Source organism: Elgaria multicarinata, chromosome 3, assembly GCF_023053635.1.
Source record: "Elgaria multicarinata webbii isolate HBS135686 ecotype San Diego chromosome 3, rElgMul1.1.pri, whole genome shotgun sequence".
In the NCBI taxonomy this organism is placed as follows: Eukaryota; Metazoa; Chordata; class Lepidosauria; order Squamata; family Anguidae; genus Elgaria; species Elgaria multicarinata.
Genome location: NC_086173.1, coordinates 3,122,245 through 3,138,531, shown reverse-complemented (window position 1 = coordinate 3,138,531; position 16,287 = coordinate 3,122,245). Strand labels below are relative to the sequence as shown.

The 16,287-nt window shown below is 47.9% G+C and overlaps 1 protein-coding gene across 1 annotated transcript in view; it reads left to right on the top strand.

The window, feature by feature from the left end:
* The window catches only part of LOC134393898 (mitochondrial adenyl nucleotide antiporter SLC25A23-like), a 64,063-nt gene that overhangs the window by 13,793 nt on the left and 33,983 nt on the right, over positions 1–16,287 (top strand). The window contains exon 3 of the mRNA XM_063118929.1: positions 10,672–10,798. Within this exon, the coding sequence (XP_062974999.1) occupies positions 10,672–10,798 (127 nt within the window). The remainder of the gene's footprint in view (positions 1–10,671; positions 10,799–16,287) is intronic.

Genomic DNA, 16,287 nt, shown 5'->3' with positions numbered 1-16,287 from the left:
GCTTAGCTTTTACAGGTAAAAGAACGGTAAGAATCCTTTGGCTCTGATTCTGTGTGGTACAGAGAGGATGATGGGGGCGGGGGGGGGGGGCTGGCAAAGGACAAGGATACTAGGGTAAAAGCTGTTCTTAAAACCAGGGCTGAAAATGTATGGGTCCCTAGTTGCTGATTCCTGGGGCAAATCTGACCCCCTTTAGGCCGGGGTTCATGCCTGGCACCGAGTGTTGACAACGTCTCAACCTGGCCCCTGCAGTTTTGCTTTTAACTCTGGCTTGATCCACAACAATTAGCAGGCGGTGATCACATTTCTCTCCACATTTTGGAGTCTTTGGGCCAAGTTGGGTGGTCAAGTACATGCTCCTTGCTGAGCAGGTTTGTAGCCGCCCACCTGGATTGCATTTCAATAAAATGCTATTGGGAGGACCTGCCCAGTCAAATGCCTCCAGTATCATGTCTCGTTTGTCTGTATAAGGCAGGGTATAAGGGGTGGGACAACTTGTTTTGGGCTGCAACAGACATCATCCCTTGCCATTGGCTAGGCTAACAATGGCTGATGGGAGTTGTAGGTGAAAACATCTGGAGGGCCACAGGTGCCCCACCTCTGATATAAGACATGGCTACAAAGCAGGGATGAGGAAACCTGTTGCCCTCCAGATGTCCTTGGACTACAACTCCCATCATCCTCAAACATTGGCCATGCTCGCAGGGGCTGATGGGAGTTGGTGTCCAACAACATCTGGGGCCGCAATCCCCCATCCCTGCTATAAACTGGTTGAATCTTTAGTGACCTTATCTGCCCTAGTTGATAAAATAATTTAGTTTATGGATTCATCTAATGAACGAGTCGACCAGTTGGGCTGTCCCATTGCTGCGTTACCTTCTTGCATGACCTTCGCTAGAATCGTCTTTCCCTTGTTCCCACCTGCTTGTGCTCTTGTTAAAGGTCTAAGAGGCCTGCTAGGAGGGTGGGAAGAAGAAGTTGAACATGTATTTATTTGCATGTGTGTATTCCACACGGATGTTTGCACAACACTGGTACTCTGTGTGTGTGTGTGTATAGATATCAGTCTATATTCCTGTCTGCTAAAATGAATTTGCTGGCTTCAGTGTGTAAATAAACCCACAAAAGTTGCTAGCCTGCAACAATGTTTACTAAACAGCTGGGGGCTGGTAGAGGAGGCATAGAGAGTTGCATTTCTATACTGGGTACAGAAGAGAGAGCTTCCCTCCTGTAGCACTACAGTGGGCAGAAAGTAGATCTCCAGATTTTGGACTTCAAGTCTTGGTATTCTTGACCATTGGCCATGTTGGCAGAGGATTCTGGGAGATGAAGTCCACAAATGTCTGGAGATCTATCTTCAGCCTGCTTGGCTTCTGTGTTCGGAGCAGAGGAAGGACGGAACTTCCTCCTCCATCCTGCTTACATGCAGTTTCTGGTCCCCTGTGGCTACCAGGCCAGTGCTTAAATGCAAGGGTGGCTCACTGACAGATTGATCCTATGCATCTTCCAACAGAAGTACAGATAAAACGAAGTACTTCACACAACACATGGTTAAACTGTGGAACTCACTACCCTAAGATGTAATGATGGCCAGCAATTTGGATAGCGTTAAAAGGGGGTTGAATAAATTCCTGGAGGAGAAAGCTATCGATGGCTACTAGCCCCGATGGCTATGTGCTATCTCCAGTATCTGAGGCAGCTAGTCTATATACACCATTGGCTGAGAAATGGGCAGGAGGTTGCTCTTGCACCTGTGTCTTGCTTGTTGGTGCCTGGTCATCAGCTGGTTGGCCACAGTGTGAACAGAGTGCTGGACTAGACGGACCCTCGGTCTTCTTATGTTCTTAAGCAAGCCCCGTTGATTTCAGTGGAACTTTCTCTCTCAAGTAGCTGTGGATAGAACTGCTGTCCTAGTCTCCAAATGAGCTCTAATCCAAAGCTGGTGCTCAGAAACTGTTGCCCTTCCCCCCAGTACCTTCTCTGAAAGCGATGTTCTCAGAAGGGCCTTGTTAGAACAACATTAAACAGGAAGCTGCCAAGCCGCCCCGTCTCATAAATCATGTTGGCTGCAGTGGCGCAAGCATCAGAATTGTGCCGCTGCTCACTTGTTTGGCTTCCATCAGGTCCTGTGATTATATGGCAAGACACCCTCCCTTTCCACCTTTATGCCCCTCCCCAATGATGATGATGATGATGATGATGATACTGATACTGAAGCCAGCAGTATCTTACGCTCCAGCCCTTATAGCTCTCTTGGCTAAAAGCATTGTAGGTTGGGATACATCCAAAATGACCCTATCCAAATTTCTCCCCCTATGTTGGGGTTCTGGATTACCTGCTTTTGTTTGCAGTGTGCCACTGTAGCATTAACTACTTGCCATTCTTTCATCTTGTGGAATTCCAGAGTTTGCTCGCATGCGAGATTTGCTGCAGTCTCATAGAATCATAGAACAGCAGAGTTGGAAGGGGCCTACAAGGCCATCGAGTCCAACCCCCTGCTCAATGCAGGAATCCACCTTAAAGCATCCCTGACAGGTGGTTGTCCAGCTGCCTCTTGAAGGCCTCTAGTGTGGGAGAGGCCACAACCTCCCTAGGTCATTGGTTCCATTGTCGTACTGCTCTGTCAGGAAGTTTTTCCTGATCACAGAATCATAGAATAGCAGAGCCGGAAGGGGCCTACAAGGCCATGGAGTCCAACCTCCTGCTCAAAGCAGGAATCCACCCTAAAGCATCCCTGACAGGTGGTTGTCCAGCTGCCTCTTGAAGGCCTGTAGTGTGGGACAGCCCACAACCTCCCTAGGTCACTGGTTCCATTGTCGCACTGCTCCAGTTTGTCTTTTACCTAACAGACTGCCTGGTGCCCACACAGACATTGACTTAAAACCACAGAAAAATCAAGCTTGACGTGAACTGAGACCATCTGCAAACTGCAAATGGACCCATTCCGAAACAGAGTTTCAGCCTTCCAGGATTCAGGCAGAGGAACAAGGAGCGAAGCTAGCTCCTGGGAAATGAACTACATGGGCCAGGGACCAAGGGCTCACTTCTTACCTGGTGGGGGAAGCTATCCGCACTTATAGCCTGGAAGTGCCCTTCCTCTCTGGCAAACTTCCTTGAGCTCTGTACTTGAGCAACAGCTGAATCAACATATGCTAACCACAGTCCCAGCCCCTCTGATCACCTGCCAGCAGTTCCTCTTGGGCTAATGTCACACTTGCCAGTTTCCTCTGTAGTAGCATGTTCTCGACCATGAGTGATGGGAAGAGGGGCTGGATCTGATGCATTTGAGGACTCTTACCCAATTCACCTAAATTCAGCACTCCTTAAAGCAGCCTTCCCCAACCTGGTGCCCTCCAGATGTGTTGGACTACAACTCCCAGAATGCCCCAGCCAGTCACACATACCCTTTCCCCAAGCCACCAAGACTTTCCGTTCCTCTCTGCTTTTGTGCAGTTTCAACCCATTCTGAAAGATTGAAATGCCTCTCCTAAGGTTTAGCTACTGGCAGTAAGAGCTTAAAGCTAAAATACACTTTTTTGGTGGCTCAGAGCTGCTCAAAGCAGCAGTTTCTGCAGCTGAAACTCTCCCCACGGCCTGAGTTCAATCCCAGCGGAAGCTGGTTTCAGGCAGCCGGCTTGGGTCGACTCAGCCTTCCATCCTCCAAGGTCGGTAAAATGAGTACCCAGCTAGCTGGGGGAAAGGTAATCACGGCTGGGGAAGGCAACGGCAAACCACCCCACTATAAGGCCTGCCAAGAAAACGTTAGTGAAAGCTGGCATCTCTCCAAGAGTCAGCAATGACTCAGTGCTTGCACTAGAGGTTCCTTTCCTTTCCTTGCCTTCTGCCCCATCGACCACTGGTATGTGGTTCACCACACACACCACTTTGATATGTACCCTGCAAAGTGACAAGGCAGGGTGTCACTCCAATTAACAGCTGTCATGGTTACTATGTTGGGGGGGGGGGTGAGTTTCAGATCCACCATAACAGCAGCAGCTGTGTCGTGCTGGAGTTGGTACCATGACCCTCTTCAGAGCAGTAGCTGAGGAGACAGCATGCTGCCTTCACCCACGATGTAGAAGGCTGGGCAGCTGGGTGAATAAGGGACTGTGTATTGTATGGTGGATGTTGCAGGAAGGTACTTCAGTTGTCTAATGATGTCTCTCTACAACGGTGCTCGGAGTCTGTTCAAAGCATGTGGCACCAGGCTATTTTCATACTTCTGTGCTTACATTCCTTGAGCTTGTCTGGCTCCCTTTCCTGGCCTGGCTGGTCATGTGAGCGTACTGGAAGTGTGTGAGAACACAGCCCTGCTGTTAGGACAGAAAGCAGTGGGAGTCGAGACTCTGGGGTCCTGTTCCCAGCTCACAAAATGGAGCAAATTAGGAAGATGGCTTGGGTTTGGACTATCCGTCCCTGAGGTCTGAGGGCAGAAAAGTCCTTCCCAAATTGTATCCCCTGGCTTCCTCTTTAGGATTTGGGCCCTGACCCACCTGAGCAAAGTTAAGCTTTCTTGGAGGAGCCCAATTTCATAAAGTGTAGAAATCTCAGATTTGGAGGAGACCAGCAGGTTTTCTAACCCTGCTTTCCTCAACTTGGTGTCCTCCAGAGGTGATGGATTAAAATTCCCAGCATACTCTTCGATGCTTGGAGCAAGACTAGGCTGGTGGTGCCATTGCAAGCCAGTTGCTGGCCTTGGAAGCCATGGCAACTGCCCAGGTTTGCCAACCGCTTGTCCTGCCTTTGCACAGTATAAGCTTGTACAGGTTAGCTGCACAAACTCTGGATGTATTTTGAGTCAGACTGCCTAAAAGACACGGAATATAAAAAGAGGAGAAGAAGCTGTTCGTGGCAGCTGGTGGGGGGTGGGGGCCACGTGAAAAGGGAAGCAACAGAGAACAGTGAGGAACCAGGGTCTGCGCAGCTTTTGAGAAGGAGTCAAAAGCTGGACCATCCAGAACATGGCAGCTATTTCAGGGGGGAAATAGGATCAGAGAAGAAGCTGGTAGGCAGACAAGAATCTCCCCAAGCATCCAAGAAAAAACACAGTTCTAATAGAGACATTTCTTGTAAATCTATGTTTCCATGGGTTGGTATTTTTTAATTATTATTATTATTATTATTATTATTATTATTATTATTATTATTTATTTATTTATTTATATAGCACCATCAATGTACATGGTGCTGTACAGAGTAAAACAGTAAATAGCAAGACTCTGCCGCATAGGCTTACATTCTAATAAAATCATAATGAAACAATAAGGAGGGGAAGAGAATGCAAACAGGCACAGGGTAGGGTAAGCAGGCACAGGGTAGGGTAAAACTAACAGTATAAAGTCTGCACAACATCAAGTTTTAAAAGCTTTAGGAAAAAGAAAAGTTTTTAGTTGAGCTTTAAAAGCTGCGATTGAACTTGTAGTTCTCAAATGTTCTGGAAGAGCGTTCCAGGCGTAAGGGGCAGCAGAAGAAAATGGACGGAGCCGAGCAAGGGAAGTAGAGGCCCTTGGGCAGGCGAGAAACATGGCATCAGAGGAGCGAAGAGCACGAGCGGGGCAATAGTGTGAGATGAGAGAGGAGAGATAGGAAGGAGCCAGACCGTGAAAAGCTTTGAAGGTTAACAGGAGAAGTTTATATTGGATTCTGAAGTGAATTGGAAGCCAATGAAGAGATTTCAGAAGCGGAGTAACATGGTCAGAGCGGCGAGCCAAGAATTTGGTGATCCCTGGTGCCTCTCTAATTAATGTGTCGTTCTTCGCTGTTTTGGTTTAGATTGCAATAATGCCTGTGCTGAAGTTGGCTTCCCTTCCCCACCCAGTCCTGAATGCGAGGGCTCCTTTTCCTTTCCCCACACCTAAGTCAGGGAATCTGTATTGATTGCGCACTCTGTATTGATTGCGCAAACTGCTGCCTGCCCAGTTCAGAGAGTAGTTCGTTAAAATTATCCTGCTCCTGTGTTTTTGTGAGGGCTGCCCAGTAAATAACACAATGCCTTCCACGGTTCAGGCAATTCAAAATATTCTGCAGCATTCTGAATTCACTCTTTAGTTAAGTCGACACAACATAGTGGGGGGGAGTGGGAGTGGGGCTGCTGCCCTGACCTCCCCCCACCCCAAAAATATTTTTTGCATTAATCCAAAAATGAACAGACCCTTAAAGAAGGGGCAGTTAGTTTAATCCCCCTGCCCCACTCCCACCATGCCTCCATATCAACGTATCTGTTCAGAACATCTTCCAACATTTTGAATGGCTTAGGACAACGAAATGCATTTGTGTTAACTGCTAGGGGTGTGCACGGACCCCCCGATCCGCTTCGTGGCCCGATCCGGAAAATCCAGATCGGGCCCGATCCTCTTTGCGCTGCTCTGCCCGTCTCCCGCTCCGCGGAGCGAGATCCGGCTCCGCCGCCGTCACTATATGGACGGCGGCGGCGGCGCAAGATAAGCCAGCCACCCACCCCGCCCCCTTACCTTCCTCCGTCGCGGGCTTCAATTGAGGCCCCGGTTGAAGCCGGAAGAGGCCTCGGCCTTCACTTCCAGCTTCAACCGGGGCCTCAATTGAAGCCCGCGACAGAAGAAGGTAAGTGTCCCTCCTCCCTGCTCCCTTACCTGGTGCTGCCGCCGCTGCCGCTTGGATGGCGGCGCCGGCAGTGCCAGATTAGTCCCCCTCCCCTCCACTTACCTGCATCCAGAGCTCTGGATTGAGGCGATCCTCTTTGCCTCGATCCGCAGCCCCCCTGACTCTCTTCGCCTCCGCCTTTTCCGGAGGCGAATTAGGCCGCCTCGCTCCTGCTTCTGTGAACCGAAGAGAAGCGGAGCACATCCCTAATTAACTACTCTGTGTTCAGAACAGCAGCAGCAACAACAATATATTATCATTTTATGGTTATTGTTATTATTTGTAACTATATATCTTGCTATAAGGCCCAACATTTATTTGGCCCTGTCCAGCAAAATGGCTTTGGGGCTCAGGTTTCATTTAAGCTTCATGGAGATAAAGTAGCAATAGAAGAACTTGTAGCAGCTGAAAGTGGCAAGCGAAACACACGCTAACCGGAGTGTCAGCAAGCTGGTAGCAGCTAAATTTGTCCCTTGGAGGCCTCCCTATACCCCAAGTGAGAGACAGAGAAAGGACTCTTGAACTCAGGGATGGCTGGAAGGTAGATCACAATCTACTCGTAGATCTCTAGGTGATCACCAAGGGTTTCTTGACTCCCAATAGTCTTAACGATAATAATAAATGGGGCAGTGAATCCGCTCCAGGTTTCAGTCAGAACTCTAAAGGAGCGATCAAAGATACTCTGAACCCTGGGTAGCGCCTTTAGAGTTCTGATTGAAACCCAAAGTGGATTCAGGGGGTTGGACTCGATGGCCTTGTAGGCCCCTTCCAACTCTGCTATTCTATGATTCGCAGCCCCACTGACATCAGAACCACCAGCCTCCCCCTGATAGCAACTAAAAAGCTAACCCCTACCCCCCACCCCAAAATTACGTTACAGAAAAAGAACAGCTGAGTAGAAAACCAAGTGTAGATTTTTGTGTGAAAGGACGCGTGAACTTGGTTCTGGATTGAGCATATGCTCGGTGGCAGCTGATCCTTGGTGTACGAGCATCCATCTATTTTGTACCTGGCTCAGGTTATTCAACCTCAACAAAATAGATCCTGTAAGCTTAAGGTATGCCCAACTTTGCTTCAACCCCTTCCTTCTAGCGAGAACAGCAGCAATCAAACTTCCTTCAAAGTCGTCCCCCATCCATAGGTAAGCCTATGGTCATTCCCACCATGTGGAAGTGTTCTCATTGTAGGGGTAAACCTCTGTCTGGGTTGAACCACTGTAGACCGCAGGTGGGAGCTTGCCTAGGGGCTCCTCTATACGAAAGCAATTCCTTGCACTTAGAAAGCTAGCATATCAGGAAGAAGGGTTCTGGCCTAGCATTTCCTACACATAATCTCTCACTAATACGCTTTTGCATCCATTGTCTAAAAGCTAGTGTTGTGTACTGCCCATTAGAAAGAGCTAGGAAGTCCTTGTTTCAAATCTGCCATGAACTCACTTAGTGACATTAGGTGAGACATTCTTTCCCACTCCCCTCAGTATCGTATCCTCCTGCCTCCGATCTACAACATACAGATAATAGGCCTGGCCTACTTTGCAGGTTTGTTTTAGGGGATTATAAAATGAGATTCACTGTGGAGCACTTTGAACATGCAAAAGCAGGGTGGGGAATCACTTAAGAACATCAGAACTGCCCTGATGCTGGATCAGACTGAGGGTCCATCTGGCCCAGCACTCTGTGCACACAGTGGCCAACCAGCCATCGGCCAGGTATGAAGGTGCAACAGCACACTCCCACCCAAGTTCCCCAGCAACTGGTGCACACAGGCTTACTGCCTCAAATACTGGAGATAGCATACAACCATCATGTGACACACCGCACACCCCAGCCTCCTCTTCTCCAAGCTAAACAATTCCAGTTGATGTAACCTTCCCTCATAGGGGAGATATTCCAACCCCTTAAACATTTTAGTTGCCCTTTTCTGCACTTTTTCCAGCTCTATAATATCCTTTTATAGGTGTGGTGACCAAAACTGTACACAGTATTCTAAGTGTCGTCACACCATAGATTTGTCTAAGGGCAGTATGATACTGGCCGTTTTATTCTCAGTTCCTTTTCTTATAATGCCTAACATGGAGTTTGCCTTCTTTACAGCAGCCGTAACTGGGTGGACATTTTCATTGAGTTATCAACCACAATCCCAAGATCTCGTTCTTGTTCGGTCACCACCAGCTCAGAACCCATTAGGTTATACTTGAAGTTGGTTGGTTTTTTGCCCCAACATGCATCACCCTACACTTGCTTACGTTGAACCGCATCTGCCATTTGGACGCCCACTCTCCCAGCTTGGAGAGATCCCTTTGGAGCTCTTCACAATCCCTTTTTGTTTTAACAACCTTAAATAATTTGGTGTCATCGACAAACTTGGCTACTTCCTGCTCACTCCTAATTTCAGATCATTTATGAACAACTTGAAAAGAATTGGTCCCAATACCGATCCCTGTGGGACCCCACTATTTATTTCCCTCCATCGGGAGAATTGACCATTTATTCCCACTCTCTGCTTTCTGTTCTTTAACCAGTTACTGATCCATAAGAGGATCTCTCCTCTTATCCCATGTCTGCTAAGTTTATTCAGGAGTCTTTGGTGGGGGACTTTATCAAAAGCCTTTTGGAAATCCAAGTAAACCGTGTCCACCGGATCACCCCTGTCTACATGTTTGTTGACACTTTCAAAGAATTCTTCGGCCTGAGGGCCAACATCAGTTCCAGAAAAGCTCTTGGGGGGCACATTCCAGTGGTGTGGGGGCCACAAGCAAAAGGAGTGTGGCCAGAAATACAAAAAATGCCAGCATATTTTAATGGAAAGCTCTTATTGCCAGTAACTAAGTCTTAGAAGAGGCATTTGAGCCTTTCAGAATGGAGGAAAAACTGCACAAAAGCTGAAAAACCACCAAATGATCAGTAGTTAGAGGGAAGGGAGCAGACCTAGGGGAAGAGACTGGAGCCATCTGGGGAACATTGGAGGGGCAGATTTGTCCCCTGAACCTGGGGTTCCCCACTGTTACGTGATGTGCTCTCATTAGACCCATGTACAAACTTGCACACGTTCTAATGAGACTTACACCTGCTTATAAGGAATCTTTTGACATTGGCAATAGAGCGTCTGTGGCTAAGTAAGGCGATTCTTACTTAAGAAACTTATAACATTGAAGGGGATAACGCCACAATGGCACATTTATTGAGGTTGAAACAAATACAAAGGTACAAGCTAGTTTTGGGGAAATTAGCTGAGCAAGTAGAGGCTTAGAAGCAGTTTCATGACTGAAAAATAGACTTTTCGAGACTTAAGAGCATACACACAGAGAGAGAGAGAGACAACAGGGGAAAGAGTAGAGGGAATCTTTAAAGGCAGTATACCTTTCCTTGCGCTGCAGCCCTTTCCTGTAGACTAGAACTGGGGAGAGTTGCAACTCTTGGTCTTAGGTGAAGAGGAAAAGAATACAGCCAGGCAAAGCACTCACTCATGGCGTCTTGCTCTCGCAAGCTGGCATCTGTAGTATGCCCTGTGTTTCTGGTTCTAAAGAGAGAGAGAGAGCTAGCCTCCCTCTTCTCTCAAACTTGAGGGTTTTTGTATGATCTTATCTAAAGATTTACTTGCTATGGGAACAAAAGAGGGTGATTTGGGATGATGGCTGTCCTTGATGCAGCCTGGAGTTCAGCAACGGCTACATTAGCATGTGTATGACCAGGTATGACTCTTGCCATCCAGCATTCATATTCTGCTTAGTTTTACCCCTACCTTTGTCTCTGGGGAATGCATTTGAAGAAGTCTATCAGGAAATGGTGACTTGACCTAGGCCTTCTGTGAATGCGCTCAGTCTGTAGGTGGGGTTTTGGGTCGCTTCAAAATGGAGTCAGTACTGCTAACAGAAGCTACCTTGTAACACCACCCTCCTCTCAAATGCTATATGTATCATCGATGTCATCATGCCAGATTGCACAGACACACATTCCTGTGCAGATGTTCTAAAATGGTGGTTGCCATGTTTGGGAACTGTAGTTCTACAACCAGCACCTTCTAAAACCTTCTTCACTCTTCCACTGCCTGCAGGATATCCTCCGTGATGGTGATACAGACCAGGATGGCGAACTTAATTTTGAGGAATTTGCCCGCTACGTCCAGGAGCGCGAACGCAAACTGCTGCTGATGTTTCACAGCTTGGACCGCAACCATGATGGTATGGGATCTTTCTCCAGGTGCCTCTACCCCGACCCCTGCCGGAGCCTGGAATAGGGCCAGCATTTCTTTAGGCTTCTCCCAACTTGGCTGACTCCTAGCTTTCGTTTTCCCTGGAACGTGCTTGCAAACCAAATCTGTCATCCTGCAAACTCTGCCCTCTTCCCAATGCCTGCTCATACCTATGACAGCCTGGGCCACAGGCCATTGGTAAAACCCAGTCTCCTCCAATCTGGCACCCTCTGGATGTTTTGGACTACAGTTCCCATCAGTCCCATCCAGTATGGCCAATGGTCAGGAATGCTGGGAGTTGTAGTCCAAAACATCTCAAAGGCATTAGGCTGAGGAAGACTGGTAAAACCTTTCCCAGCTTTCCACAGAGATGTTTGTGTTTCCTTCCTTTGCACACCCTGGCCCAGGTCTAACTGAGAAGCCTCTTCCTTCCAGCCTCATGCAATGGTTTTCAAGCCTGCCATCAGCTTAAACCTTGTTTGCACATGCCACAGTACACATGCACAATAAGGATCTGTTCTCACAACACACTAATCCACATCTAGTAGTTGGGATATTTTGAACCATGGGTTGTTTGTTGAGGCGCAGGTTAACATGTTGTGTGAATGCAGCCAGGCTGGCTTGTTAACCACGCAGTGTGGCTTTTTTCTTGAACAAACCACACTGAGAACCCATGGTTTGTTGTTCGGTTGTTCAGGGTGGCTAATGTGCCACACTGCATGGTTAACAAGCCACCCTAGCTGCGTTCAGACAATATGGTAACCCACTCTGTGGAAAACATGCTGTGTTCAAACAACATACTAATCCATGCTTAAACAAACAACCCGCGGTTCAAAAAAGGGCATACTCAACTACTGGATGTGGGTTAGCATGTTTTGTGAGCAGCCCCAGAGGGTATGCTCGTGAAACACCCCAATCTGGTCCACACAGTCCCTTCGGGCTCCTCCAGGGAGAATCCCTTTGGAGGGCATCCTATCACTTCAGATCAGAGATAGCAGCAGAGATGTGGACAAGCCTGGGCATTGGGATTTACCTGTGAGAGCGGACGTTTTTCTCTGCACAGGCAAGTCCCAACATCCTGGCCATTTTATGTCTCCAAAAATGAGGCCATTTTATGTCTTCCTTGCAGAGAAGTGTTGAGGGCTGCAGCTCAAGACTGTGTCCAGGGCATGTCCCTCTCCTCCTTCCTCTTTGGCACACCTGTGTGATACTCTCCACTTGGGGCTTATAGAATCATAGAATAGCAGAGTTGGAAGGGGCCTACAAGGCCATCGAGTCCAACCCCCTGCTCAACGCAGGAATCCACCCTAAAGCATCCCTGAAAGATGGTTGTCCAGCTTCCTCTTGAAGGCTTCTAGTGTGGGAGAACCCACAACCTCCCTAGGTCACTGGTTCCATTGTCGTACTGCTCTAACAGTCAGGAAGTTTTTCCTGATGTCCAGCTGGAATCTGGCTTCCTTTAACTTGAGCCCGTTATTCCGTGTCCTGCACTCTGGGAGGATCGAGAAGAGATCCTGGCCCTCCTCTGTGTGACAACCTTTTAAGTATTTGAAGAGTGCTATCCTGTCTCCCCTCCATCTTCTCTTCTCCAGGCTAAACATGCCCAGTTCTTTCAGTCTCTCTTCATAGGGCTTTGTTTCCAGACCCCTGATCATCCTGGTTGCCCTCCTCTGAACACGCTCCAGCTTGTCTGCGTCCTTCTTGAATTGTGGAGCCCAGAACTGGACGCAATACTCTAGATGAGGCCTAACCAGGGCCAAATAGAGAGGAACCAGTACCTCCCGTGATTTGGAAGCTATACTTCTATTAATGCAGCCCAAAATAGCATTGGCCTTTCTTGCAGCCATATCGCACTGTCTGGTCCTATTCACCTTGGTTGTGTTTGCTGCTAGTGAGAGATGGTGGAGGTTCAGGGCAATGGGCGTCAGGAGTTTCTGTTCTTCTGTGAGGCTCGCGTGAGCCAGGAAGTGCCTGTTCTGTTCTGCTTCCTTAAATAAAGGCTGTCTGGTTTAACAGCTTCGCGACAGCTCCAAGATGAAACCCAGGCATAGTTCGCCTAGCTCCTTGGCAGTCTCTGCCCCAGGAGTGGTTGACCTTCCCTCCTGCTGCCACTCTCCCAGCTCTTTCCAATTCCTACCTGATGACTGCAGACCTTCCCAACTCTGGGCTCCCTTTCACATAGGGCTCCCTCTTCCTATACATCCCTCTCAGCAAAAAGCCATAGCAAGTGACATGGAGAACTTGTCTACCTGGTCTGATGCTGAGGGAAAAGGAGTGGGTGAATCTCCTGACTGAGGCCTAGATTGGGATTTGTGTGTGGGGCCACAATATGCTCTATATCCAGTGAAGGTTCTTCACGGCCTTAAGGTTTGTTCTAAACCTTGGAACTTCCATGTGACGTCAGGCCTTTTAATGTTTCAGTCTGGGGCTCAGCCTGTTTCTGTTCCATGCGAAGGCCACTGGGAATGGCTGTGGGTGGTTGTAACACATGGGATGGACTCTTCCTCAGATTGTTTTCCGGTCCACCTGTCCATAGGATGAGCCTCTGACTGTGTTATGACTGCTGCATGGAGCAGAGGCTGCTTGAAGAAGCTTCTGCATAGTAACCCATAATGTCTGCAGTGATGCTTGAGAAGACACTAAAACAGGGATTGTGGCGGGGGCTCCAGCCGTGGGCCAGATGCGGCCTGCAAGTTTTCCCCAACCAGCCCACTAGCTTTCCCCCCAGACCCCACCCCCTCTTGGAGAAAGGAAATGCTCTTTCCTTCAATCAGCAACTGATTGGAGAAGAGCTTTTCTCTCCTGTAGAGTGAGAAAGAGAGTCTTTGTGCAGCAGGCGAAAGCTATCTTCTCTGATCAGGTGCTGAACAGAGAGAAGAGCTTTTCCCTACAGGAGAGCAGGGGGTGGAGCCTGAGGAGGTAACTGCTGAGTGATTTAGTCCTGATTACTTCTGAGGTTTGTCCTGCAAAGGTTTATCCAGCGTACTTGTGAGTAGACATGCAGATGCTTGGTATTTGGGATGCTATTTGAAAATAGGGTGACCGTATGAAAAGGAGGGCAGGGCTCCTGTATCTTTAAAGTTGTATAGAAAAGGGAATTTCAGCAACTGTCATTTGAATGCATGTAGCACCTGGTGAAATTTTGTCTTCGTCATAACAGTTAAAGCTTACCAGATAGAAAAGAGAGGAGGGCTCCTGTAGTTTTAACTATTGTGATGAAGAAGGAATTCCACCAGGTGCTGCATGTATACAAATGACACCTGCTGAAAATCTCTTTTCTCTACAACTGTTAAAGATACAGGAGCCCTGTGCTCCTTTTCATACGGTCACCCTATTTGAAAATGCTTCTGAATGATCCAGTCCTGCTTACTTCTGAGTAAGCTTAAAATTTGTCATTGCATTTAGGGCCCACCCATTTAGCCTTTGGCCATACGCACAGATACAATGCAATAACTTTCCAAGATTACAATTTGGCCCTTGGGCTAAATTGCCCGAGAAAGTTCTTTGTTAATATGGGGTGAGTGTTAAGGCCCCACTTGACTTCTCATAACCCAGCCTTCCTACTATGATAGGGTGACCCTATGAAAAGGAGGACAGGGCTCCTGAATCTTTAACAGTTACATAGAAAAGGGAATTTCTTCAGGTGTCATTTGTATATAAGGAGAACCTGGTGAAATTCCCTCTTCCTCACAACAGTTAAAGCTGCAGGTGCCCTGCCCTCTTTTAAATCTGGTCACTCTAGTATAGCTCCTGAGGGAATTTCACCAGGTTCTCCATATATACAAATGACACCTGCTGAAATTCCCTTTTCTATGTAACTGGTAAAGATACAGGAGCTCTGTCCTCCTTTTCATATGGTCACCCTATACTATGACCTTTTTTTATGAAGTGATAGCCTCAGACTCTAAACTCGCCTTTATTGGCCACATGGATTAATAATATCCCTGCTACTTCAGGATCTTCCTTATTAACTTTTTTTTTTACTCTTGATTATATTTTCTCAATGGGGTTGTGAACTATTTACCGGTCTTTGTGCTGTGCCTTTGAATGGCTGTCTTACATGCACACAGTAAGTCAGTGAAGGTGTGTGTATGCAGGGGAAAATTTCACTCTTAAAAAGCAGGGGAGAAGAGCCAGATAAAAAGCTGACATCCCTCACTGTTTCCACAGCGGTCACCCACTGCTCCAGGGGATAGTGCTGGAGAACTAATGCTGATAAATATATTTATTTATTTTATTTGAACCCATCCTTTCTATCAAAAAATGGCACTGGAGGTGGCTTAAAGGCACAATTAAAATTGACTAAAACAATACAACTGTACATTAAAATACAATAAAACATCTGTGGGGCAAGGAACAGCACACAGCCCAACAGACTCACTTACAGGCCAAAATCAATAAAGCAAATTTAGCCTGCCTTCGGAGAAGGTTCCACAGCCTGGAATGTATAGATTGGAGAAGAATATTGGAGGGACAAAGCAGAAACCTCAGGAGAGGCCAGACCCTGATGTCCCAACAAACTTGAAATGCACCATGCTCTTTCTGCCAACCTCTGCTTCCGGCATCTAGTGTGGCACAGAGTGGTAAAGCAGCAGTTTCTGCAGCAGAAACTCTCCCCACGGCCTGAGTTCGATCCCAGCGGAAGCTGGTTTCAGGCAGCTGGCTCGGGTCGACTCAGCCTTCCATCCTCCCGAGGTCGGTAAAATAAGTACCCAGTTAGCTGGGGGAAAGGTAATCACAGCCGGGGAAGGCAACGGCAAACCACCCCGCTATAAGGCCTGCCAAGAAAACGTCAGTGAAAGCTGGCATCCCTCCAAGAGTCAGTAATGACTCAGTGTTTGCACGAGAGGTTCCTTTCCTTTTTCCAGCCTGCCTTTGGAGCAGGTTCCACAGCCTGGAATGTATAGATTGGAGAAGAATATTGGAGGGACAAAGCAGAAACCTCAGGAGAAGCCAGACCCTGCTGTCCCAACAAACTTGAAATGCACCACGCTCTTTCTGCCAACCCTCTGCTTCCGGTATCTAGTTCTAATCAGTTCAAAAATATTCAGTTTCTCTCTCTCCCTGCCCACTCCCACCCCGGGCCCTGCCGGCCATCCCTGTTCATGAGATCTCCACACATTCCACCTGTCTAGTTAGCCAAGGTGTATCTAGAAGGGCCCTTGCTTCAGTGGGATGCCCACTAAATCAGCCCGCTTTGCCTGATCAGTGAGTCTGTCCTGTGTAGACTACCTTCCAGGAGAAAGGCGGAATGGAGCCATAGATGGGCAGTTCTCTCAGATTTGGAGGCCCTGCCTGTTCCCTTTGGGGGTGGGGGATGGAAGCAATAAACAGGTTGTAGAGGTGCACAGAAATCCAGATAAAACAGCACGGATCAAAAGACTTAGTGCGACGACGTCAACTGCAGACGACGTCAACTGCAGTGTTAAATCGTAAGCCCCACTGATCCCACCTGCTCCCCTGTGACCTTGCAATTTC